General features: G+C 34.8%; 3 protein-coding genes across 11 annotated transcripts in view; 1 reads left to right on the top strand and 2 right to left on the bottom strand.

Moving 5' to 3' along the window:
* The first annotated feature begins 2,576 nt into the window (after window positions 1-2,576).
* LOC111367761 lies at window positions 2,577-5,764 on the top strand. 2 transcript variants are annotated; one of them, XM_022988804.1, is made up of 6 exons: window positions 2,577-2,796; window positions 3,292-3,868; window positions 3,958-4,101; window positions 4,252-4,356; window positions 4,462-5,456; window positions 5,540-5,764. In XM_022988804.1, exons 1-6 carry the CDS (start codon window positions 2,683-2,685, stop codon window positions 5,615-5,617), a joined length of 2,013 nt encoding a protein of 670 aa, XP_022844572.1. In that variant the 5' UTR covers window positions 2,577-2,682; the 3' UTR covers window positions 5,618-5,764. The 2 variants fall into 2 exon arrangements, with proteins under 2 accessions (XP_022844572.1, XP_022844573.1); XM_022988805.1 differs by having other exon boundaries at window positions 5,543-5,763.
* Window positions 5,765-6,791: 1,027 nt separating this feature from the next.
* LOC111367762 lies at window positions 6,792-18,499 on the bottom strand. 6 transcript variants are annotated; one of them, XM_022988807.1, is made up of 18 exons: window positions 17,826-18,499; window positions 15,199-15,257; window positions 14,980-15,111; window positions 14,376-14,516; window positions 14,037-14,093; window positions 12,198-12,292; window positions 11,808-11,940; window positions 11,528-11,689; window positions 11,037-11,227; window positions 10,884-10,950; window positions 10,268-10,401; window positions 10,088-10,154; window positions 9,912-9,974; window positions 9,572-9,816; window positions 9,364-9,493; window positions 8,562-8,654; window positions 8,223-8,423; window positions 6,792-7,387 (listed from the first exon to the last, which is right to left on the bottom strand). In XM_022988807.1, exons 1-18 carry the CDS (start codon window positions 18,169-18,171, stop codon window positions 7,094-7,096), a joined length of 2,610 nt encoding a protein of 869 aa, XP_022844575.1. In that variant the 5' UTR covers window positions 18,172-18,499; the 3' UTR covers window positions 6,792-7,093. The 6 variants fall into 6 exon arrangements, with proteins under 6 accessions (XP_022844575.1, XP_022844579.1, XP_022844576.1 ...); XM_022988811.1 differs by having other exon boundaries at window positions 14,980-15,115; window positions 17,826-17,856; XM_022988808.1 differs by lacking the exon at window positions 17,826-18,499 and adding an exon at window positions 15,925-16,524 and having other exon boundaries at window positions 6,792-7,381.
* A 3,222-nt stretch (window positions 18,500-21,721) lies between these two features.
* LOC111367763 (protein EXPORTIN 1A) overlaps window positions 21,722-25,132 on the bottom strand; it is a 22,719-nt gene continuing 19,308 nt past the window's right edge. For all 3 annotated transcript variants that reach the window (XM_022988812.1, XM_022988814.1, XM_022988813.1), the window contains 6 exons: window positions 23,614-23,724; window positions 23,378-23,485; window positions 23,165-23,302; window positions 22,928-23,065; window positions 22,731-22,835; window positions 21,722-22,328 (listed from right to left, as the gene is read on the bottom strand). In XM_022988812.1, the coding sequence (XP_022844580.1) occupies window positions 22,206-22,328; window positions 22,731-22,835; window positions 22,928-23,065; window positions 23,165-23,302; window positions 23,378-23,485; window positions 23,614-23,724 (723 nt within the window). In that variant the 3' untranslated portion in view covers window positions 21,722-22,205. The remainder of the gene's footprint in view (window positions 22,329-22,730; window positions 22,836-22,927; window positions 23,066-23,164; window positions 23,303-23,377; window positions 23,486-23,613; window positions 23,725-25,132) is intronic.

The raw sequence follows: 25,132 nt of genomic DNA on the forward strand, positions 1-25,132 counted from the left end.
AAATAAGATAGATAAAAATGTATTTTGAAAATAAAACAAGGCATAAAATTTAAATATAACAATTATTTTGTTCATATATAATTCTGTTATAAGAGTAAACCGTTTATTCACCAAATGAAATTATTGTCAAGTATCGTATAATTTAAAGGAAAAGCATGATTTTGAATCTTTATAATTTTATTAAACCCAATAAATGTAGTAAATATTATTTTGTTGAATTAAGTATCGAAAGCAATAGTTGTCACAGTGGTCAGGCTTTCAATGATTATAATGGAGGTTCAAGGTTTGACTCATATCCAACTCTTTGTTATTGCGTTAATTTTGGTAGTTGTTGTAAACTAAAAAAATTGTACAATGAATGGGCTGTGAAGAGAATCGAAACCGGGACTTACAAAATGTAAATATAAGCTCTAACCACTTCAATTAGAAGGAGAACTTGGAAGATGAAGGAATTATCAATTATATACCCTAAAACCTTAATCTATTGTCAACCAAAAAAAGGGTTTTCGATAGATCCAACTAGGGCTACCGTCCTAGCTCGCCACTACCTAGATCTGCCACTGACTTTAACAAACTCTTTATATTTAACACTTAATTTTCCAAAAAATTGTTTATTATTTTTTTATATCTTTTATATTAACTAGGTTTTCTCTAGATTATTTTATTATTTTTTACATTAAAAATTGAAACATTTTGAATGCATTTAATTATAGGGACTTATGGAGTGAGTTTGGCTATCTAAATTTTGAGAGTCAAACCAACTTTCTAAATTAAAATATTAATTTAAACAGTATCTTGAAACATGATTTTAGGGATTGATTTTTTAAAATAAAGAGCATATTATATTTAAAGAGTTCGTTGGAGATGGTCTAAATTTGTAAAGTTCTCTAATTAATGACGAATTAATTTATAACCAAAAAAACAAGTGAGTAAAATTTCTTTCTGCCGTCGAAGTAGGAAGGAAGGTTAAAAAGGTGCAAAGAAATTGATGAATTGAATTCACGTTCATTCTAAGATAACTTCTTTATAAAAGAGAGAATCCATTCATTCTTAATTGACAAAAGAAATTATTTATTGCAATTCACATATTTACTTATAAGTAAAATTTTCAAGCTCAACCAAACATGCTCTAAATATTGTGGAAATTACACCACACCCTATTTTTAACGATTATTATTTTAAAAAGAGGGAGGAGGTTATGGTTACGTTATTCACAAATAAGATATTTCATATTTAAATATTAAATGTTAAATATACAATTTTCATCCTAAATTCTAATTAATTTTCCCTCTCTTTCTTTCTATATCTCTCCATACCCACCTCTTTTTTCTTCCTAAATCCTAAAACCATTTCTCTCTTTCTTCATCTTCTCAATCTATTCTCTCTTTACTCTTACCTCTCCTCTTTACCCCATAGTAGTCGCCTACAAAAACACCGGGGACGAGATGGAAGGCCGTCGAAAAGAAAAAGGAGTGGTGAGTGCCGTGTGTAGCTATCGACGAGAATTCTCTCTTTGTTGCAGATTTGATTGGTCATCAACACAAACTCAGACCATCGTCACCGTAGTTTTTTTTTATTTTTCCTAAATGATCTAATATATGAAATTTACAGAGGAAGAATACGGTTTGAGAATTGTCGAGGTGGGCGGTGAATGTTTTGTGGTTTAAGTAGAGTATTGGTGGAGGATAATGAAATTGCAAGAGATTTTGGAGCTTTTTCGATGGTAGCTGAAGGTGATGTAGTAGGAGAATCCTGTGTGATGTTTTTGGTAGCGGTGCGGTGGTGTTGGGTGCTTGTTGTTTTTGGGATTTTTGGAGTAGTGGCAACGGCGACGGCACTATTAGTAGATCTAGTAATAGCGGTGATTTTTGTTAGATTGCTAGTGGATCTGTGGCAGTGGATTTGACGGTTTTGTGACCAATAATTAAGATATCTTGTGACTAAAAAATAACATGTGATCGATAAAAGTTTTGATGTAACCTATAGAAAATTTTATTTGTGATCGAGAAATAAGTTATGATCGTAAATTAATTTGAAACTAATTAATTAGATATCTTGCGACCATAAAATAAGTTGTGATTTGTAAAATTTGTGATTTGTGATCAATTAATAATATGTCACCTATTAACTTGATAAATTTGTGATTGATGAATTGTGACCTTAATATATTTAATTAATAAAATATATGTTTAATTAATTAGTTTATAAATAAAATTTTTAAAAATATATAATTTTTGAAATTTTAAACCTTGTTTCTTAATTTTAAAATGTGTCATACTTAATATCTTGTTTATAAATTTTTCCACTAAATATTATCATGAATTTTGCATATCCAAACAACTTCATTGGCCTAATAATCAAGCACAATACCAAATCAAACCCTAAGTCTGCCTCGACCCGGCCCAATAAAACAACGGTCCATATTTCCCAAACCATCAATCTGCGCCGTCAACTTCTTTCAAAGAAACAAAAAACGGTAAATAAATTCAAATTTCAAATCTGCCATCCAACGGTCAAATTTCCAGACGTTTCCTGGACAAGCTACACGCGTATATATACCCCTCAATCCTTCATAGCCGCTCCATTCTTCATTCCGAGGAAAACCCATAACAAAACAGTCTCTCTCTCTACGAGAAAATCTTCACAAATTTGCAAGAAATTTTCAATTTGAATCGCTTAGCAATGGATTTCCACAGCCTTAAAAGAAGAGAACTCCAGGAACTGTGCAAGAAGAACAAGATCCCGGCTAACATGACTAATGTCGCCATGGCAGATGCTCTCAAAGCTCTTGAGATCGTAAGTATTCTGGGATTTCTGAATCTTTGATTTCTTGATCTCGTGTCATATTTGTTTGCATTTTTTTTAATTGTACTGTATTAATTCCTGCATGTGTTAATTGTTAAGAATCAATTGCTTTATATCTCCCAGTTGATATAGAATTGAATAGAACGGGGAAGAAATATTCATGTAGTAGACCCCAAAAAATTGGTAACGTTGAAGCACTGTATTAACCTTGAAGATTCTTCAGATCTTGGTATTTTCAAATATGATTGTTTTAATTAATCTATTACAATAGAAAGCCCGAAGGGAGTTTGTTTTTTTGAATGGCAAAGAAACCTCAAAATTATTCGTGATTGTCATTTGTTGTTGCACTGTATTAATCTTAAAGATCTCCAGATCTTGTGATTACTCTATTTCAATAGAAATCCCGAAGGGGGCGTGATCTTTGAAATCTCAAATTGATATACGTAGTATTTTGATTGAAAAAGCTGTAAATAATTGGCATGATAGGTTGAAGGGATTGAAGATTATTTGAAACCAATGGAATCGGAAACCGCTCAATCATCAATTGAGTCACCGGTGAAGTCAGAAGAAACATCTCCATGTGCGCTTTCCACCGTTGGGAGGAGTACACGTCGGAGAAATGCTGTTAAAGAGGAGTCTGAAACTTTGCCGTCAAGGACAACTACACGGCGTTCAACAAGAAAGACAGTTGTCGGAGAAGAAGGTGAAAAGGGGGTTGCAATTGAAACTCCGGCATTGGCAGCGACCACTAGAAGGAGGGCACAGGTGTCAATGGTGAGGAGAAAAGTGGAGGCTCAATTCGAAGAGGAGGAAATTGGAAAAGAAAAAAAGACCCTACCACCGACCCCTGCTCCATTAGGGACTACTAGCCGGAGAAAGCTAAAGGAAGAAGAGAGTACAGTGAAAAAGGTGTATAGCACGCGCAGATCGGTAAGGTTGGCTGAGAAAAGTGTGGAGATACAGAAGTCCAACAATGAAGAAAAATTAGAAACTCTTAAGCAAGAATTGTTTGCCAAGGAAATGGGTGATAATTTGAATGTGAATCTGACACAGGGATCAGATGGTATTTTTCTCAACTTGTTCAAGAATCAACTGCCTTTTATAACCTCAAGATTTGTTTTCTAAATCATCAATAACTATCTACGATTGCAGGTATTGATACGAAAACAATGACACAGGATAATTCGGATAGGGAAACGATTTCTGAAGTCGAGGATCCAAAATTTTCGATGGAGGGTGGTAGCAAAAACATGGAAAATCAATTAGACTTGGTCAATGAAATCCAAGAAAATGATGGTATGCTTACATACAATATGTTGTTCATTTTACTTTATGATACTTGAAAATTCAACTATATAAGAAATATACGATTCCAAAGCTTAATAGTATCAGAGTAGTTAACAATTCTATGTGACATGTAGTAATTTTATCATATTTGTAATGTAGGGTCTCATAATACGTGTATTTCTAAGGCTGAGAATGCACTTGACTATGGTGTCAAATCGAAATCTGAGGCTGATGATAATGTGGATGATGGCCTCGAAGATAAAGGTATCCTTTTGTGCATGGGCTGTGTCTTTTATGCTTTGTTGAATTCATCTCTATCATTATGAAATTGATTTTTTGTTGCCTTCTGTACATTTGGATGATTTGCAGATGATGAAATTTCTTGCGATACCAAGAGTCAAAATTCAACAGAGAAAGAAACTGAGAATGCGGAAGATATGGATTTCCAAGTTTCCCCAGACGGCTTAGTCAATGAAAAATGTTGTGATGTTGATTCCAAAAAGGAGTCTGATAAGGAACTGAAGGACGAAAAGTATATGGAAACACCTGCTGCTGATATTGTGGGTGAAGGCAGTGGGATTGATTTGGTGAAAGATGTTAAAATGGGGCTCGCTCCCAATGATTCAGAAGCTGATTTCGAGCTCACTGATGATTCGACATTCCTCAAACAGATGATTGATAATGGGGAGGAGCTCAACTCGACAGAAATTCTTCAACACGAACAAAGTGAGCAAGATGCTGATCAAGTGTCTATAGCTTCTGAAGAGTCCCTTGGAGAAATATCAAGTGATGAGATAGAAGCTAATTTAGATGTAATTGATGATTCGACTTTCCCTAAACAGATAGGGGAGAGGCTTGAGTCAATTGAAATTCTTGAATTTGAGCAAAGCAAGCAAGAGAGTGATCAAGAAGCTATAGAGGGTGCAACTGATGTTCCTTTGGCTTTGTTGACTCTAATCCCAACTGCTGATCCCACAGAGGAAGTTCAATCTACCAGTCTTACGCCAACGAAGACGCCGATCAAGAAGACACCTAAAACGACGAAAAAAGTGCCTGATGTTTTGGATAATAAAGAGAACATTGGCAGTGGCAGTAAATTTTTTATTTTCACGAAGGAGAAGGTGAAGACTCCAAGCAAGACACCAACGACGAATAAAAAAATGACTGATGCTACAGATAACAAAGAGAATCTTGACAGTGGCAAAAAAATGATTCTTCTCAGCAAGGAGAAGGTAAAGAGAGCTAAAGGCACCACCACTACTGAACAGAATTTGCATGAATTAAGTCTGAGAAAATTGACGAAGATGTTCAAAGAGAAACTGCAGATAACGAATCAGTTGAGCAAAAATGAGAACGACCCCAAGGTGATCCCTTGATTCTTTTCTTGTTCCTGTGTTATTAGAGTCTGTGTACCAACACGCACTTAATCTTTCATTGTTTGACAAAGCAGGCAGCAACAGCAACATTGCGGCCAGCTCTTCAAGCACTTCCAGAGAACCAATTGGTGGATGAAGCCCAGAACTGAATCAGAATGCCCTTCAAACTTTATAGTACGGAGTTTTGAACTTTCTTGGTTTGCTCCAGCTATAAGATGAAAAAAACTTGATTTTTTTTTTTTTTTTTTCCCTCCTGAGTATTGTAATAAGTAGCTGATATTTGCTCTTCAAACTTGAGCTCTATCATTAGCTGATATTTGCTCTTCAAACTTGAGTTCTATCATTACCTCTGAATGATATTAAACAGTTATCTTTCAGCTTTTTCACCATTTCTTCTAAATTGTTTCACACGCGATTTCACAACTGATGACCGTTGCTTGCTTACAAATGACCATCTATCTACACATGCTAGAACGATCACAAGTTTTAAAGGAATTATCGAATCTTCAGTATTTACATCTGCTCTGAAAACGACCGGCTTTATCTGAAATTTGCTATTTAGTATGAAAATATAGTACTCTGGGCATCGATCAAAACGATCTTACCAATTTCAACAGTTCAACTAGAATTTAGTACGAAAAGGTTCTATCATTCTCGAAGTTGCTTTTTATTTACTAAAATGAAACAAATATTGAGCGCAGTAAACTAATACAGAAAGCAAGCAACAAAAGTTCCTTCGAATGTTGTTAGTTATCAGACTGCTAAATTACTTGTTAGGTAAATTCCAGCTTGTATGACAACAATCTCACACTTTATTAGTCTCCCGCTCGAAAGGAGGCTAAAAGTACAATAGGACGTGTCTGTGAAGATACGAATTATTTGTGCCCAAAGGAACGTGTAAAAAATCCACAGGTTTTATAGTTTGAAGTAAGATTGATAATTCTCCATTTCAAGCTTTCTCATACTCAATATTTTGTTGCACACAATATCCTGTGCAACAGAACTTTCAACAAGAATTCACATAATATCAAATGATTAAATTATTTACAGCAACANATGAAACAAATATTGAGCGCAGTAAACTAATACAGAAAGCAAGCAACAAAAGTTCCTTCGAATGTTGTTAGTTATCAGACTGCCAAATTACTTGTTAGGTAAATTCCAGCTTGTATGACAACAATCTCACACTTTATTAGTCTCCCGCTCGAAAGGAGGCTAAAAGTACAGTAGGACGTGTCTGTGAAGATACGAATTATTTGTGCCCAAAGGAACGTGTAAAAAATCCACAGGTTTTATAGTTTGAAGTAAGATTGATAATTCTCCATTTCAAGCTTTCTCATACTCAATAATTTGTTGCACACAATATCCTGTGCAACAGAACTTTCAACAAGAATTCACATAATATCAAATGATTAAATTATTTACAGCAACAGCCTAACTCGGCCGATTACAAATAAATGAATGCTGGCCAAGCATCATTCTACCTGACTCTTGACTAATGAAACATTGCCAATAGATGGCTAAATTCAAAAGCCATCTGAAATTGATCTCGATCCACCACATTTTGTTGTCTATACTTTTTGAACTTTTTTTTTCTCTCTACCCATATATTCATATGAGATTCTTTACATTCTTACCTCGACTACGTCACCATCCCTGAGCTCTGTGTTGGGCAATACCAGCTGCCCATTTACTGAAACCAGTTTTCCATCAAGTCCTATCCTTCTAGCAGCATCAGCAGCCGTGCTACCAGTTCTCAATCGCATTATCTCCCCATGGGGCCAACATAAGATCGCCACTTCGTCAAGAGAAACAGAGTCTCCATTCACATACTTCTTTGCACCAAGGTTAAGTTGTCGATGCCCAGCTTCGGAGCGCAGTTGCTCTTCCCATTGAAGCATTGTCCTCAGCAGCTGCACCTATCATCCACCGGAAAATTAAAACTCAGAACTCAAAGAATTTCTTATCAGTGAGTATGGGTTTGAGAAATACCTTTTCGATTGGTTGAAGTTAAAAATAAGTTTTTGATCTCTTCATTGATTGATTCTTCTCAACTTTTAATTAAATTTCTCATCCAATACATTTTGCCTTGGGAGTTATTACCAATGTATCAACAAAATCAATGTTCCAAGAGCAAATCTAGCTCTCACATTGATAAGTGATTATTTAAATGCACAATCATATTGAGCAAAATAAAATATTTGGTGTCCTTGATGGTAATAATATTTAAAATCCTAATACTCTCTCCGTCCCATAAAGATAGGCTTCTTTTTATTTTTGTTTGTTCCAAATTATAGACCACTTACTCAGTTAACAGTGTAATTGATTTTTTAATTTTCTAATATGTCCCTATGCAACGTGCTTTGTTATCTACAAAAATGAACTACTCCTATTTAAATCATTATTCAATATAGGAGTATATTAGGAAATATGCAAGTAAAATTTTATTGTTCAAACTATATTAATTATATTTTCTTAATGTGCGAAAATGAAAGTAAGCCCGTCGTTGTGGGATGGAGTAAGTATAATTTTTACAGACAGCCATGATCGCCTGTTATTGCAGATGACAGCAAAGTTGAAGCTTCAATCCTTCAAGTAAGACATCTTGTTAATGCTCAAAAGAAATCCAGCCAATATAATTTCCAGCTAATTCAACTCCTAACAACTTTACTTAGTGAGGATGCGTAGAATGATTTATCATCATTAAGTACTCAAGGAATGAACTTCAATAGCGTGAGTTAACCCTGAGTATACCTTATGGTTGATGCCAGTGTCCACCAGAGTTGAATTAGAGTTGAAACTAGACCTCTCCTCATAAATTGAGTTAGATACATCAGAAGTAATAGTTTTGCCCTCAAAAACAGCCGAGACAACACACCAGTATTCAGTTTCTTCCTGTTCTGTCAACTCGATGATTTGGATAAATGTTGGCAATAGTCGCTGAAATTGATCTTGCTGTGGAGCAATAATAATCTGAGTGCATTTCTTGAAGCAGCCAGCATAATATGACAATGCCAAGAGAAGAAGAAAAAGAGTACAACACGAACACAGGAAAAGAAAGCATGTGAAAAATGAGAAGGGTGGCAAACATACCTTGTGGTATATACCATCTCGACAAAGGGTATACTTTTCCAAGCAGGTACACCAATCCCCATGTCCTGGTTCACACCACCACTCATCGGAAACCTAAAACCCATTTTGGCAGATAGACAAATAATAAAGAACAAACAAAATCATTCATATCTACCATTCTAAAGGATTTCTCCAAAAAATTTCAGATAATTCAAATTCTATCAGCCGAATGGAATGTAGTGATGAGCAAAATTGTTTCTTTTCTTATTTATTTTTTTCACTTAAAAAAAATACAAAATAAGAAACCTATTTTATATGCTGGATAAAAAAGGGGAGTTGGTCCATCATATCATTTGTAACCCCTAAAGAAACAAACAAAAGAAACTTCTGAAATAAAAATACTAAGGCATAAATTGCGTCCACTAAACCTACACCAAAGGCTTAGAAGGCCTCTGTCATATCCATTAAACAGGGACATTGTCTGGAAAATCATGTTTTTGTCAGGAATATCATGTTTTGACTTTTCCACCACTTCAATCACAGTACACTAACAGAAAATGTATACTGTTTGTTCTTTTATTTTCAATTAGGATTCATTTATGAGGGTTTTATTACTTGCAGGCTGCAGCGTATTCAGACTCATTCTTTTCATTACTTAACATTTGTTATCTTCAATCAACAAAGTTCAGAAAGAATTGCACAATATTTCTTTTTAAGCTTTGCAAAAACGATAATGGATAAACTTTTCATTTAATCAAGCTTTCTCCTGGTTAGTTCTGAAACCTTCTCTCTATTAAAAGAGAAAATAGAGAACTGCTAATACCTTCTTATATATACTCGCATAAACTTCCCATCTTTTTATTTGGTAAGAAGATCTTCTGTCAGCTACTGCCTCAGAAGCTGCTAGTCCGAAGCTTACAGCGACAAGCAATTCCCTTCCCTCGTTGTCAACTCTAGAAAATCAAACTTAAACGTAAAACTCAGCGAAGGTTAAAATTATGATCACGGCAGATAAATTTTTGATTTGTTACCTGACAATAACTGCAGCAAGCAAGTGACCTGCTTCCACTCTGAGAACTGGATGTCCAGATTTCAGTGCTCTATATTTTATGAACGGATCATTCTCAACAGAATCTTGGTCTTCTATTTGGTTTGGGAAATCTGGGGAAACCATTATTTCAGAATCAACCACACTGTTCTTGGAGGGCAATAGATTCTCGGTTTCCTTGTAAAGCCAGTGTGCAGCAAGTCCGTGTTCGGCATATTCATGCATCCTCTAAAAATTCAAGATTGTTTTCAAATTAATTTACAATTTAAGATCCAGAAACGTAAAACTTTCACTGCTTATACTAATTTTGAGGCATTATATACCTGTGTTCGTATTTGAATTTCTATAGGAGAGTTGTCAGGACCTTGTACTGCAGTATGCAGTGACTGAGATCATGGAAAGGAATTAGAATTGGGAGACAAATCAGAATAATATTTTGCTCGAAAAACTTGCGTAAAAACACAATGCAAGAGTGCAAGAATAATGATAATATTTTGACCTGGTAGCCACTTGGTTTGGGGTTAACAATGTAATCGTCAAATTCACCATCAATAGGGGTCCAAAGTCTGCAAAGAGTAAAATCATTCATTACCAAGTTGGTATCACTGTTGATCCCATTATCAATTCAACTAGATGGAAGGTAAAGCCAGATGGATCATAAAATTTCTGATTCACGTACCGGTGTATAATATTAAGGAGATTGTAACAACACTGAACTGCCTGTCCATGCAAAGTCCCGTTCTTATCTCCAACAATAACCCTCAGCGCACGGGCATCATATACTTTGTTGATACCAATATCTTTTCTTTTCATCTATGGAGCGGTGAAATCAAAATGAGAGTTGTGAATAATAAAATATAACTTCCGGGTTAAACCTAGCTATCAAAATCCAAAAAACATAAATCTCACTAGAAAATAGCATTTTTTTTTTATTAACAGAAGAGGATCACTGATAATATATATTATCACAGAAGAGAATTATTAAAATGCAATCTTGACCTAAAACCTTCCAATATTAGGTGTTGGGTTTGTTATGTAAATATGCTAACTTTGTGTCATATTCTTCCAATCTACTATAAATTTTTATTACATATGAAACGCAGCCTGAAGTACTCAATTATGTTGGCTTAACAGACAGAAACGTTTTTCCAATGAGGATGGTACAGTGAATAAAACCTTAAAAATCTTGACAATAGTAGACCGTCAGAGTTATGATAGTTAAACACACTTGATTTCGAGGAACATTATACACCTTTAATCATTGCTTAGACATGAACATAGAATTTCATCTGTACCTTGCTATAGACGCTGTACAAGCTTTTTAGGCGTCCGGATAAAGTAACTTCCATTCCTGGAATATAACTGCAAATATATGGTGGAAAGTTATAAACTCGTGTGAAGCTATGAAACTAGACTAATCAGAATGCTTTTAGTTAGACAGAACGTACGATGTTGTTATAAATAATTCCCGCTCAAGTGCTTCCTCACAAACAACAAGAGATGCTAGAGCAATGCCGGCATCCCTCACAACCTTTGGCTTTTTTGGTGTATCCAAGCACATCTCAAGATTCTTAAAAAAAATTATACGTTTTTTCCTATCTAATAAGAGATCGAAAGGAAGTACAGCTTGCAATAGAACCTACAGAGAGAAAACATGAGAACAAATCAATCCGTACCATGCTAATGGAAATTATGCCAATAAGATGTCGGTGTTCATAAAATATATAGAGGTCAGATTAGAAAATCAAAATACTGAAAAATATCACCTTTGAACGTTTAAGAGAATTTTCATATAGCTGGGGAGATACAGAAAGAGGAAAAGAATCCTCTTGAGAATAAAAAAACAAAAGATGGCATACCATAGCACTTAGTTACTTCGAAATTATTGCTAATCTGTTTGAGCAGAAACACACAAGCAAATAGGTTATTATACTTTTACCTCCATGCTCAAGTTTTCCTCCTCCCCTTCTGGAGTTTCTTCAAATTCAGGATATTGTTTGATGGCACTGGGCTTTGCAGATATTCTTCTCAGGTTGCTTGCTTTGTTCGTGGAGCTCCACATAGAAGCCAGGTCAGCCCGAAGTTGGCGAAAAATTTTGGGCTGCAAGTAGGATGTATGAACAGCTATTACTAGCGAGTGTCAGTTCTACAAAGCACCTGGGCGTTGCAACTCCTTTCACCGAATCATTCGACTCTCAATAACAAAGAATTTGGCGCACCTGAAGAACAGCAAAGCACAGATCTTCAAGTTCAGCTTTTAGAGCCCACAAACCCAATCTAGAGGCAAGCGAACACCAAATAGCTAATGTCTCCTCTGCAACAGCTTGAGCTTTGGCATAAGGAAGTGCATATCTGTAATAGGGTGAATAACCAAAACGCATGAAACAGGACCACCAACCTACTGCAGAATTTTCCAGACTATTGAAAGGCTAAAACTAAGTTTCCATAACAAGAAGACAAATTTGAAACTAGAGAACTAAAAATAAGGAAAAAGTGAAAGTAATAATAACCTTACGAATTAGATAAAATTAATTGTTATTGTAACTAGGCATAACATCTCAGGTGAAATATATCTAAAAATGACATTGAAGGAAGGTCAGAGTAAATACATTGTTCTCATATTATGAAGACGGTCTGCAAGCTTTATAAGAACAACACGTGGATCATCAACCATGCCCAGCAGCATCACTCGTACATTATTTGCCTAAAAGAAAGATAGAATTATAAGACGTTATTGAGAACTAGAAACATTCTAAATGCCTATTATACACAATAACACATTGTTCTCTATCAATCAAAAATCATGAGACTTAAACCATTTTGATTATTTATGGGTTATTTGATTGTGAGAAATGTGAGAAAATTAGGGATAGACTTCACAACAATTACTTATTATGGGCTAATTTGTTGCTTAAGGAAGAGAGTTATTTGGATATGTACAATCATGCATATTCATGGGAATCAGGTGAAGAAAAAATTAAATAAGAATCAAGTCAGTCAAAGAAATATATCTTGATTGTCATTCTTAGCTATAGTTAAAATAAATAAATAAATAAAGAAGCATGCATCGAAGTCAAGAAAAGGAAAAGAGTTATTAGCATATTCCCTATACATGCCTTCACTTTGTTTTGATTACTTGATGTTTAGTGGGGCAGGTATTCCATATCTTATGAATGTTTGGGAAAATTTATTTCTTTTCAAGTGGGTTTACAGCATCTTCAATAGGCTCGTTAAACATAAGATCCTCTCTATTTTAAAAAGTCAACCCTTAGAATTATGCTCCAAGAGACTTTTTAAATTAACATTTTAATTTAAAGAGAGTTTTTATAATTAAATGCATTCTAAGTATTTCAATTTTCAATGGATGAAAATAATATAATAATTTGAAGAGAAGCTAGTAAAAATAAAAGATTAGAAAAAACAATAATTATTATTTTGTAGTAGTAAAATTAAGTGTTAATTATAAAGAGTTTGTTGGAGTACTCAAAAAATTTTATTTTGTAAATTTTAGAATATGTTTTTTAGAATTAGTCTCTTCAAGATGCTCTTAGTCCATACTATAGGGAAAACTCAGTCAAAAATTTAAAAAAAAATCATTAGAGCCATAGTAGGTCAAAGTTAGCATTGGTGGTGATTCCAATGTCTAGTTTACATCATACCATCTTTGGATGTCATGTTTCACTAAGGTGATTCGGGACGGATCGTGTCAGTTTCAATATTTTGAATGTCTCTAATTTTAAACACGACATGAAACTTTGATTTCATTCCGCTCCTTTATGGAAGATGATTAAATTCCTAAAGCAAAGATGTAGCCAACTCCCAAACCGTGTGAAATCCTGGGGAGGGGGAGGGGGGTTAAACCTTTAGTTGGTATTACAGGACACCTGTGAAAAACTCTGAAAAAATGGTTAGCTACTTAACATTTAACATCTGGTTCCACGGTTCAGAACGACTTTTACACCCATTTTGAATTCAAAAGTAAAATTCTAGTGGAATGTCTATTAAATTGATCCTAAAGTAGTTTTAACCTTTAACTAAATCACACAAGTAGAAAATGGTTTCTCTACTGCTTCAGATAAAAATAAAAATATAAATTATATCATAAGAAACCTACTTCTTTCTTGAAATATAATTAAAAACATTTACTTCTCATTAATACCCTTGTCATCCCTATGACTTCATGCTCTGATTTTCTTGAGCTGCTGCTAATTGCAGCACTTGTTCTGCCTGTCATTAGAAGTTTATCTTTCCCATGTTCCATTATTGCTGATGAACAACAAAATGGTAACCTAGCTTGACTATACTTTATCTCTGCTCTCATTTTGATGTTCTAAACAATTCTTAATAACTAAAGTTTTGTCCTATATTGTATGGATAAAGAGGTTTTATCGTCTAAAAGTATGGACCAGAATCTGATTGGTGAACGTGATATTATCATGAATGCTTACCTCATCATGGCTGAGTGTCGATTGACTCACATTCTTTCTACGGTGCCTCCGTAATAACTATAAAAAGGGTACCCAGTCAATATAATAAATGCTAAAGATTCATTAAAAAGGAAAGGGAAATGCAGTGCACAAATTCACGAGAACAATATTAAGACGCACGTACAAAAAAGTCAAAATCTAGTTAATTTCCCACAAGATTTTGGCAAGACAACCCCCAGGTCTAGTTCAGAAAGTTGTTATTTTCTCACATGAGATCCACCACAGGACAAATGAACCATTCAAGCTCCCTGTTTAAGAGTATGACCTCAGAGAACAATTGTTTTGTATTGCACGATGTACCTGATTGATATAACTTAGTCTGGAAACTCCAGCTACCAACTTTGCAACATCAGCATCAAACTCTCTCTCTATGCTATGCAAACTTTCACACGTATCATCGACCACATCATGGAGGATTCCGGCGACAACAGTATTGATAGCCTACGTAAAAGCATTCATAAATGCGCACAATGAATAGATGGGAATAAAAAGAAATACTCACGGCAAATAGATGGAAATAAAGGGTGAGTCACACACACACAAAAAAACAAATGCTAATGTCTAATTATGTTGAATTTGCTCTTGCATTTAATAAGGTAAATTGCTTCTTTGAATTTTTCAGTGGGAAAACATGATACAGACATCAAACACTTTAGTTATTTGCACATGGAGCATCTTTGCTAAGCTTAAAATACAACAAAATACTTTTTAAGGGAAGTAAGTGAGACTTACCTTCACTAGAAATTTCCACAAGGGGTAACTTCTAAAAATGCTCAAACATTTTTAACACAAGTACTTACTAAAATTAACTTTTAAGCTTGGCTAGAAATTCTAATTGCAAATACTGAAAAGATAATTGCATCTTTAAGATATATGATGTCCTCATGGGACAAGGGTTGTGTACCTTTTCACCATTTGATGGAACTAACACGGCTACAATTTTTCCTGTGTGAATACAATGTGATATGTAGGGGTCTCCTGTCTTCCTCATCTGACCATGGTGAGCTTTCCTTGCAAATGCAATTGCCTTTTGCACCTGCCTTCACAGATTCAGTATCCTAGTCGCGTTACAGCAGCAAATCACATTGACTGACAACATCAAGTACAAGTAGAGATGGTAAACCTTTTCATGATTAAATATGGGATACCCTGTGACGTCTACACCATCCAGAATGAGAGATCCTGCAGCAAATATACTCGATGTATAGATGTGAACAACAAAATGCTACGAAAAATTGGTCCATCGGTATATTTTCAAGTTCAGAACATAAATAGAGGTGGTCTAAAATCAGCAACTTTTTCACTGAACAGCAGAAGCCATCAGGCTTACTACTCCAGCCGGCCTAATGAACAAACAAGTGCTTAGTTTGATTTTTACTTATCGAAATTAAAAAAAAAATTGTGCACTGTATGATTAGTATGTTTATTTCGGTTCTAGATGAATAATTACTATTGCATGCTAGTCACATCAATCACGATTTTCCTACTACTATTCCACTTCACAAGTTGATAGCAAATTAGCATGCACCACCAGTTTTAAGCTGAACTTTCAAAAATAGATTTTCCATTTTCCCGCAAGGAAGCAAATATTTTCCTTTTTCATATATAACATTAAACTATCAAGAAATCAATGGCACAAAATCATCTATTCAACAAAAAGAACAAAATGAACACTCCAGACAGCAACAGAGGATAGATATGAAATTGCCAATGTAATAGTTCTACTAAACTATTATAGCAGAAAAACATAAATTTGCTTAAAAAAAAAAAAAAATAGTATTCAAAATTTATATTTCATATATATTCATGACCCAATAACCAAAAAAATATTTTAAAAACAATAGCATACCGGGTTGCTCGTCGACTTTAGGCCACAAAAAGTCGACCTTCGTGGAGAGGCAGGCCCCTGAAGCAATCGCCACCGCTGTGACCGCAACTTGGGTAATTGCTGACGTCACCGCTCCATGGACAGTACCCGACCCGGCAGATGCCGCCGCGGCAATCACGTTGCCGGAGGTAAGAACAGAGCTCAAAGACGACGAAACCGCGAATTTCGGGACTATTTGCTCCAAAACGCACCGGAATTTCACAGAACCACGGAGATTCCTACCTAAGAAAAATGGGTTTTTGCGAAGAATTGAAGAAGATTTGGGACTAATAAACATTTTGGATGTGGAGGTATGGCATGAAGACATGACTTTTTGTGGTAAATAATTTGATGTATATCTAAAAAAAAAAAAAAAAGACGGAAAAATTACATGTTATATTGAGAAAAAAATTGGAAAGAATCTAGAGAGCCGTAAACAGATGAATCTATGTATCACCATAGCTCAGTATAAGAACAAATTATGTAATGTGGTGGTGAGTTTTTGGAGTGACATGATTTTAATCGAGGGAAATGAGTGGTTGCAAAGAGTGGGGGTTGGGTTCTTCCAATGATTGATTGACAGTTATGCCTATTTACCTTTCGAAATCTGTATAAAAGTTGGGTTAAAATGAGTGGACCAGTAGAAACTCGTTAAGATTGTTCGTTAAAAGTGCGACCCACTTGTGAAGGATTGATTCATTCTGGAAAAGTGATTATTCTCTTGTAGATTCTGTTCTTATCATTGGAAAGATCAAAGATGTTTGCTAATTAATTGGCAACAAAACTATAAAGGTCAATTCCTTTTCTTCTTGGGCTAATCATTCCCAACACACACAATCAAGCATTCCAACAAAAGCAAAGAAAATGAGGAAAAGTACTTTCTTTAATTTTTCATTGTCATAAAGTTGCGTTAAAATGAGTGGACCAGTAGAAACCCGTTAAGATTGTTCGTTAAAAGTGCGACCCACTTGTGAAGATTGATTCATTCTGGAAAAGTGATTATTCTCTTGTAGATTCTGTTCTAATTATTGGAAAGATCAAAGTTGTTTGCTAATTAATTGGCAACAAAACTATAAAGGTCAATTCGTTTTCTTCTTGGACTAATCATTCCCAACACACACAATCAAGCATTCCAACAAAAGCAAAGAAAATGAGGAAAAGTACTTTCTTTAATTTTTCATTGTAACGTCTACACCATCCAGAATGAGAGATCCTGCAGCAAATATACTCGATGTATAGATGTGAACAACAAAATGCTATGAAAAATTGGTCTATCGGTACATTTTCAAGTTCAGAACATAAATAGAGGTGGTCTAAAATCAGCAACTTTTTCACTGAACAGCAGAAGCCATCAGGCTTACGACTCCAGCTGACCAAATGAACAAACAAGTGCATAGTTTGATTTTTACTTATCGAAATCAAAAAAAAAATTGTGCACTGTATGATCAGTATGTTTATTTCTGTTCTAGATGAATAATTACTATTGCATGCTAGTCACATCAATCACGATTTTCCTACTACTATTCCACTTCACAAGTTGATAGCAAATTAGCATGCACCACCAGTTTTAAGCTGAACTTTCAAAAATAGATTTCCCATTTTCGTGCAAGGAAGCAAATATTTTCCTTTATCATACATAACATTTAACTGTCAAGAAACCAATGGCACAAAATCATCTATTCAACAAAAAAAAAAAAAATGAACACTCCAGACAGCAACAGAGGATAGATATTAAATTGCCAATGTAATAGTTCTACTAAACTATTATAGCAGAAAAACATAAATTTGCTTTTAAAAAAAAAAAAAAATAGTATTCAAAATTTATATTTCATATATATTCATGACCCAATAACCAAAAAAATATTTTAAAAACAATAGCATACCGGGTTGCTCGTCGACTTTAGGCCACAAAAAGTCGACCTTCGTGGAGAGGCAGGCCCCTGAAGCAATCGCCACCGCTGTGACCGCCACTTGGGTAATTGCTGACGTCACCGCTCCATGGACAGTACCCGACCCGGCAGACGCCGCCGCGGCAATCACGTTGCCGGAGGTAAGAACGGAGCTCAAAGACGACGAAACCGCGAATTTCGGGACTATTTGCTCCAAAACGCACCGGAATTTCACAGAACCACGGAGATTCCTACCTAAGAAAAATGGGTTTTTGCGAAGAATTGAAGAAGATTTGGGACTAATAAACATTTTGGATGTGGAGGTATGGCATGAAGACATGACTTTTTGTGGTAAATAATTTGATGTATATCTAAAAAAAAAAAAAAAAGACGGAAAAATTACATGTTATATTGAGAAAAAAATTGGAAAGAATCTAGAGAGCCGTAAACAGATGAATCTATGTATCACCATAGCTCAGTATAAGAACAAATTATGTAATGTGGTGGTGAGTTTTTGGAGTGACATGATTTTAATCGAGGGAAATGAGTGGTTGCAAAGAGTGGGGGTTGGGTTCTTCCAATGATTGATTGACAGTTATGCCTATTTACCTTTCGAAATCTGCATAAAGTTGCGTTAAAATGAGTGGACCAGTAGAAACCCGTTAAGATTGTTCGTTAAAAGTGCGACCCACTTGTGAAGATTGATTCATTCTGGAAAAGTGATTATTCTCTTGTAGATTCTGTTCTAATTATTGGAAAGATCAAAGTTGTTTGCTAATTAATTGGCAACAAAACTATAAAGGTCAATTCGTTTTCTTCTTGGACTAATCATTCCCAACACACACAATCAAGCATTCCAACAAAAGCAAAGAAAATGAGGAAAAGTACTTTCTTTAATTTTTCATTGTGCTTGTTCATGATTTAAACGAGTCATATATACCCCACACTGCATTTCTTTAACACCAACGAGATCCTTGAAGAGCAAAAATTTCATGAGACTTTGATCTATATGATATTTATATTTAACAACTTATTTATGACTAATAAGCTTCATTTTACATCTATTCGATCTTGCTCGATATTCTCATTTGTGATTTTATATGCAATTGTATTATTCGATCCAACTGTTATTTTTATATCCACTAGATCATTTTGGTTGGTTCTTTTCACTTGGAACCTTGTAGCACACTTGCAAAGGGTACCAAGCAATCTCACAACCTTCAATTTTCTAATTGAACTGCTAGCATTTCTATCGAAAGAGAGCAAAGGTCCTTTTTAATGTTCATAAAAAAGGAGCTGATTGGTTAAAAATCCAACTCCGTCAAGAACATAGTTCAAAATCTTTAGAGTTTGTTAGTCCATTTTTCACGAACATAGTTCAAAATAAAATAAAATAAAAATTCATATAATGAATAGAGTGCAAAATGAATGCACAACTCACTTTTTGTGTATAATTGGCGCAAGATAACCTACCTTTTTGCCTTTATCTTGTCTTTATTACACAAAGCATCTCTAACGTTTCACTTTTGACATTTGACTCCTCAAATCAATCATTCTTTGCACAAATCACCCATGTTGTCTCATTCCATCTTCCATCAAATGATCACATGTAGTCCGCTTGAGTGATTTAACCAAGAGTAATTTGGTTAAGATAGTAATTGACCATCATTTTTTGGAAATTCGAGATTTGACATGCTAAAAAAAAAAATTCGAGATTTACAACTCAACACAAATTCCAAGTTCTTAATACCATCTTGAATTGTCTTGGCAAGTTAACATGTTACATATCAAGTTTTTAGCACAAATCTCGAGTTTACTCGATTGTCGAATTGCACTCTTTTTTTTTTGTTGCATTGAAATTTAAATTCAATTATCTTTACAATGATATATCATTTGCCCTGGAAAGATCTGTGTAACTAAATTTGTGCATTAATTTCTTCAAATGCTCCACGCTGTAAAATGATGAACCTAAGTTGATAGCATCCGAGCAAATTATTCCACAACATTTGTTACACGAAGCCATGAAAAAATATACCATTGGAATCATAATTGAAATTAAAGTTCCACTCAAAAATAAAATAAAATAAAAAATAGTGCAATTCAAAGTTGTGTGTGGAAAATTATGCACATTTGAATTTAAACAATTGAGCAAATTCAAAATGTGGCAAGAACTCAACTTTGCAAAGCAAACTCAAATTTGCACAATAAACTCGATACTTGCCCAACACACTCTACTTTAACCAGCTAACTTGTCTAAATAAATTTGTAAGGTCACCCAAAACTTGAAATTTATGTTGAATTGCAAATCTCAAAATTTGCTTTAACTTATCAAACCTCAAATATTCAAGAAACGAAGGCCAATTATTATATTCACCAAATTACACTTAAGGCAAATCACACAAGTTAATTACAAATGACCATTTGTCGAAGCAAATTAACAAAATGAGACAATAAAGATGAGTTGCACAAAGAATGATGGATCTCATTTTGCTAAATGTAAATAAATGATAACAATAATTTGCTCAATAAAAATAAACAATATGGACGTTTTGTGTCATTTACCCATTCTTCTTTTATTAACGAGAGTATTTTCAAACAAGTAAAAAACTCCCGATCTTTGATGTAACGACCCATGCCTCGTGCCTAAACCGTTATATTATACGTACTGCGCACTTTGGATATACATCTAATTCACTTACCCTTCATGGCTGTCTACTGAGATCCCAAAATTCAAATCCTTGACATTTCTTAAATCACCAAATTACTCTTAAGACAAATCACACAAATTAACTACAAATGACCATTTGTCGAAGCAAATTAACAAAATGAGACAACAAAGATGATTTGCACAAAGAATGATGGCTCTCATTTTGCTAAATGAAAATAAATGATAACGATAATTCGCTCAATAAAAATAAACAATATTGACGTTTTGTGTCATTTACCCCTTTTTCTTTTGTTAACGAGAGTGTTTTCAGACAATTAAAAAACTCCCGATCTCTTATGTAATGACCCATGCCTCATGCCTAAACCGTTATATTATACTTATTGTGCACTTTGAATATTCATCTAATTCACTTACCTTTCACGATTGTCTATTGAGTTTCCAGAATTCAAATACTTGACATTTCCCGTTTAAAGAGATTTAAGTTAAATTTTTATAACAACCTAGGCTTCGATCGTTTTCTTATGTACTGTCCGCTTTGAGAGAGCCTAAACTCATCTTACCCCTTACGACTTTCTATCATATTGCCAAGAATTCAAACCTTTGACATTTCCCTTAAAAATAACTTAAGTCGAATCCTGATACCAATCGACGCCAAACCAAAAAGGGGCATCAACAAGGAATTGTTCTGGCTGATCAAATGAGTGCAAGGTGGAAAGGCATCTATGAGGAATTTTGCAACATCAAGGACAGTGGCTAGATCAACCATGGCAAAGGTATGGCTTCTTTAACCTTTATCCCTGATACCATATCAGATTTGGTATACGAGTAAAGTAATTCTAATTAAAATGAATAAAGATACATCCTCCTTTTATAGTAAATCAGACACCGTGTATATTAGGAATCACTAATCGAGGACAGAAAATAACTATGAAATATTTGTATCATGATTCAACTTAAATCTCAAGAGAAAGGTCAAGTGTTCAAATGTTCAAATTCTGGAAAACTCGACAAAAACCCACGAGGGGTAAAATGAGATTTGACCCTCTCAAAGGAGACAGTAAGTAAGAGAACGGTCGGGCACCAGGCTTGAGTCGATACATCTCATTTTCAATTCCATATCACAAAATCTTAAGGCTCAAACCACTCCCAAAGCGCACTACCAATATTGGCCATATCCAAACAATTAGCCATACTAAAATTAACGAGTCCAGAAAGAACAAAATGCATCCAAATCACAACGGTAAAAACTAAATATTGAACAATCAAAGGTGCTACAAACCACAATTTAATGTAACCTCCAAAAGAACTAATACCTTAATTCTAGAATACATGAAATATATTACCAATGCCTTGACATAAAAAGTATGCCTGCATAATCCACCAGCTTTGTATACAATGGATTGAACCCAAATTACAATGTCACAGCAGAGTCAAGGATAACAACTGAAACCCTACACTAGAATCTAACTACTCTTACACAACCAACCAGCATGTGGTTTCTTCAGAACCAAAACCCGTGTGCCTGGACACCTCCACCAATAACCACACAATCAAACCAAGTAAACTTGCCGCGCGCACGATAAAATAGAGAGCAAATAAACAGATGGAAAGTCGAAATGTATGATAATGGATTCACAGGTGCCCAGACCTAGTTCTCAAAGTTAAAAATTCAAAAAATTAGTTTCAGGCGCAAGATTTGCCAGCACTTATGAATCCACCATCTCATCTTGAATCTCGTTGGGTGCGATGAGTCCTGGGATCGAAAGCATCCTCTGTCGCTCCCTCTCTCTCTGAGCAGCAGCTTCCTCAGCATAAAGATCTTTGTTGTCCTGCGCAATGGATTGATAGAAATCAAGACAATGACACATTCTACCACAAGGACTAAAACTCAACACCTCAAGTACATGTTTGGCATTCAATATGACACAAATGCATGATTGGTATGCATTTTTAGATTGTATTGGACATTACAATAAATAATACTTAAAGACTCCATCTTACACTACATGGTTATTGCATAAGTAGAAGACCATTACCAAGGCCGTTTCTTTCCTTTTTCATTTTTTTGAAAAAAAGAGCTTATAAGTATGACAAATAAAGTCACATCTGAACATGAAGCAGACTTCTAGTTACTTGAATTTTTTCCAAGAGAAAAGTAAAAAGCACTCAAGAAAACAGAAGCATCTTGACAGAAGGGGACGTGAAAGATAGTAGAAGCTGAGACAATCAACCTGAGCTGAAAATTCTTTTGATTGAACGAGAAAGTCTCGGATGTGGTTCTTGAATGTGGAAAGGTCAGCCCTCGACTCAAAAAGTTCTTTTACAAATTGAGTCACCTAAAAAGAAAACACAAATTAGGAATTAGTAAATGCAATGCACCACATTATATTTCTATAAAAAATTATTTCCACACATTTTATTTTCATACCTCAGTTGCCGTCATGTTGGGGAAAGACGTACTCAAAAGTTTGATAGTGTACTCACGAACGAACATGGCATTGTTTGGATAAGGGTAAGGAACTGCAGCGACGTCCCATAAAGGCTCTGTCAAAATACCAGATTCTACCTGTTTCATCACAATTGGGACAGGCTTGTTAAGAAAAGAAAAAACGCATAAAAATATTAAAAAGAAAAAAACGGTAAAATGAATAAGTATAAATGTTACCAGGCAGAACAAATGCTGAAGCACCAGTACATGCAATTTAAAACCGGGCTTGTGGAAGGTGTCTGTCAGAACAGCAAAAATTTCTTGCTCTATTGTCAAAAAATAAGTTTTGTAGAACTGATTGCAGAACTCAGAAGCCTAACAAGAAACCAAAGAAAAGTAAGGACCAACTCGGAATTTTAGATGAGAAAAAGAAAAATAACCACAACATACCTGAAAGTTTTTCAGCATCTCCAACAAAAGGTTGAGTCCAGTTTCAGCAATGTTCCGTTCAGTGTGCCGGAAAGCCCAAATGATGGAGTCCGTAACAAGCTTTAATTGCTGATGCAAAACCAATAGAAAACCAGAATAAATAATATGCAGGCATGAGAAATTAAAAACATATTTTCAAATAAATTAAAATAACTCAAGGAAAAGCACAAATGTATTGCATATATTATTACACAGACCTCACTGGACAACTGGATCAGAGCAGGAAAACAATGTGTAGCGATGGCACGAAGTAATGAAAAAAACTTGAGTCGGTGCTCAGGATAATCTTCAAAATTCTTCGTAATCATCTGCAATGAAATAAACAACAAAGGCAAACACGATGAAAAATAATGACGAATGCTATAAAAAATTCACCTAGAGTTGGGCTTCCTCAAATTACAAAACTCCAAAGCATGAAACAACAATTTATGGAACCTAATTATCGCTACCAAGACTCCACCTATCATGGGCAGAGCCAGGACTTGGCCTCAGGGAGGGAAAGATTTAGCTAAAAAGAAAGAGAGAGAGAGAGAGAAGGGGGGGGGGGGGGGGGGGGGGGAAAAAAAAAAAAAAAAACCAAAAAAAAAAGAGGGAATTTTATTGATTAAATACAATGAACTTCTAAAAAATTTAAAGGGAAGAAGGGAGAAAAAAAGAGGAGGGGGGGGGGGGGGGGGGGGGGGGGGGGGGGGGGGTTGAAATAAGACAATTATATAATAATATTAATTCTACATTTTCTTACAATTGTTCCTGGTTAGTTTTCTTACTTTGGAATTGCCTTACAGTGATTTAACAATCAATTTACCAATCTGTCATTTCGTTACTTATTTACGACTTTTTAAGCATGTCGAATTACATGGGCAAAGTTGTCTAGGCTTTGGACTCTACTGCCGAGCTCAACAAGAGACAAGTCTAGTCGTGCTACCTCAAAACTAAGCAACCACATCAAGATTTTACAAATAATTAAAACTTTTACTATACAATTTTTTTCTATAATCTTGTTGAACTATATTTCGTTCTTAAAAATATCCTGAAGCTAAAGTGTGAAAAATAAGAAATTCAATATCTTCTTGCAATACTCTAGTCAAACGAGTCAAATAAAATTAACTTAAACTAAACTAAGAGAAAAAGTGAACATATGCCAAGCATATGACAACTGAAGGAAAAAGCAAAAAATTCAAGTGAAACGTGTTGAAAAGGCTCAATGCTTGTTTGGGTTTCATGATAAGTTCCTTACAATTTAAAGGTCAAAGTCAAAATTTTAACAACACATTTGTATGACCCACAACTACCCACTTGGCCACCACTCGTTTCTATCGCAGTATAATTTTAGCAATTTATAATGAAACCCGAACAAGTACTTGGTATAGAATGAGAGAATAAGGCAGAGAGAAAAACAACGAACAATAGAAAAAGGGGATAAGACCCCACATAAAGTTTAAAAATAAAAGAAAAAGGAGAAGAAACTGAAAAGGAAAAAGAGAATGCAGTAGCAGAAATCTGGGCTGAGTTAAAACCAAAAAGGTAAGAACAAATTAAGGAAATTTAAAATTTACAAAACCGTGTGTATATTCGTAGTGGGAGGTATAAGGGAAAATAATGGAGAAACTAGCTTTAAGCCAATGATGATGCCTTCCTTTTAATTTCCTTTTCTTGCTAACGAAATAGCCATCCCCCCCCCCAAAAAAAAAAAAAAAAAAAAAAAAAAAAATTTTT

The sequence above is a fragment of the Olea europaea genome, chromosome 18, assembly GCF_002742605.1.
Source record: "Olea europaea var. sylvestris chromosome 18, O_europaea_v1, whole genome shotgun sequence".
In the NCBI taxonomy this organism is placed as follows: Eukaryota; Viridiplantae; Streptophyta; class Magnoliopsida; order Lamiales; family Oleaceae; genus Olea; species Olea europaea.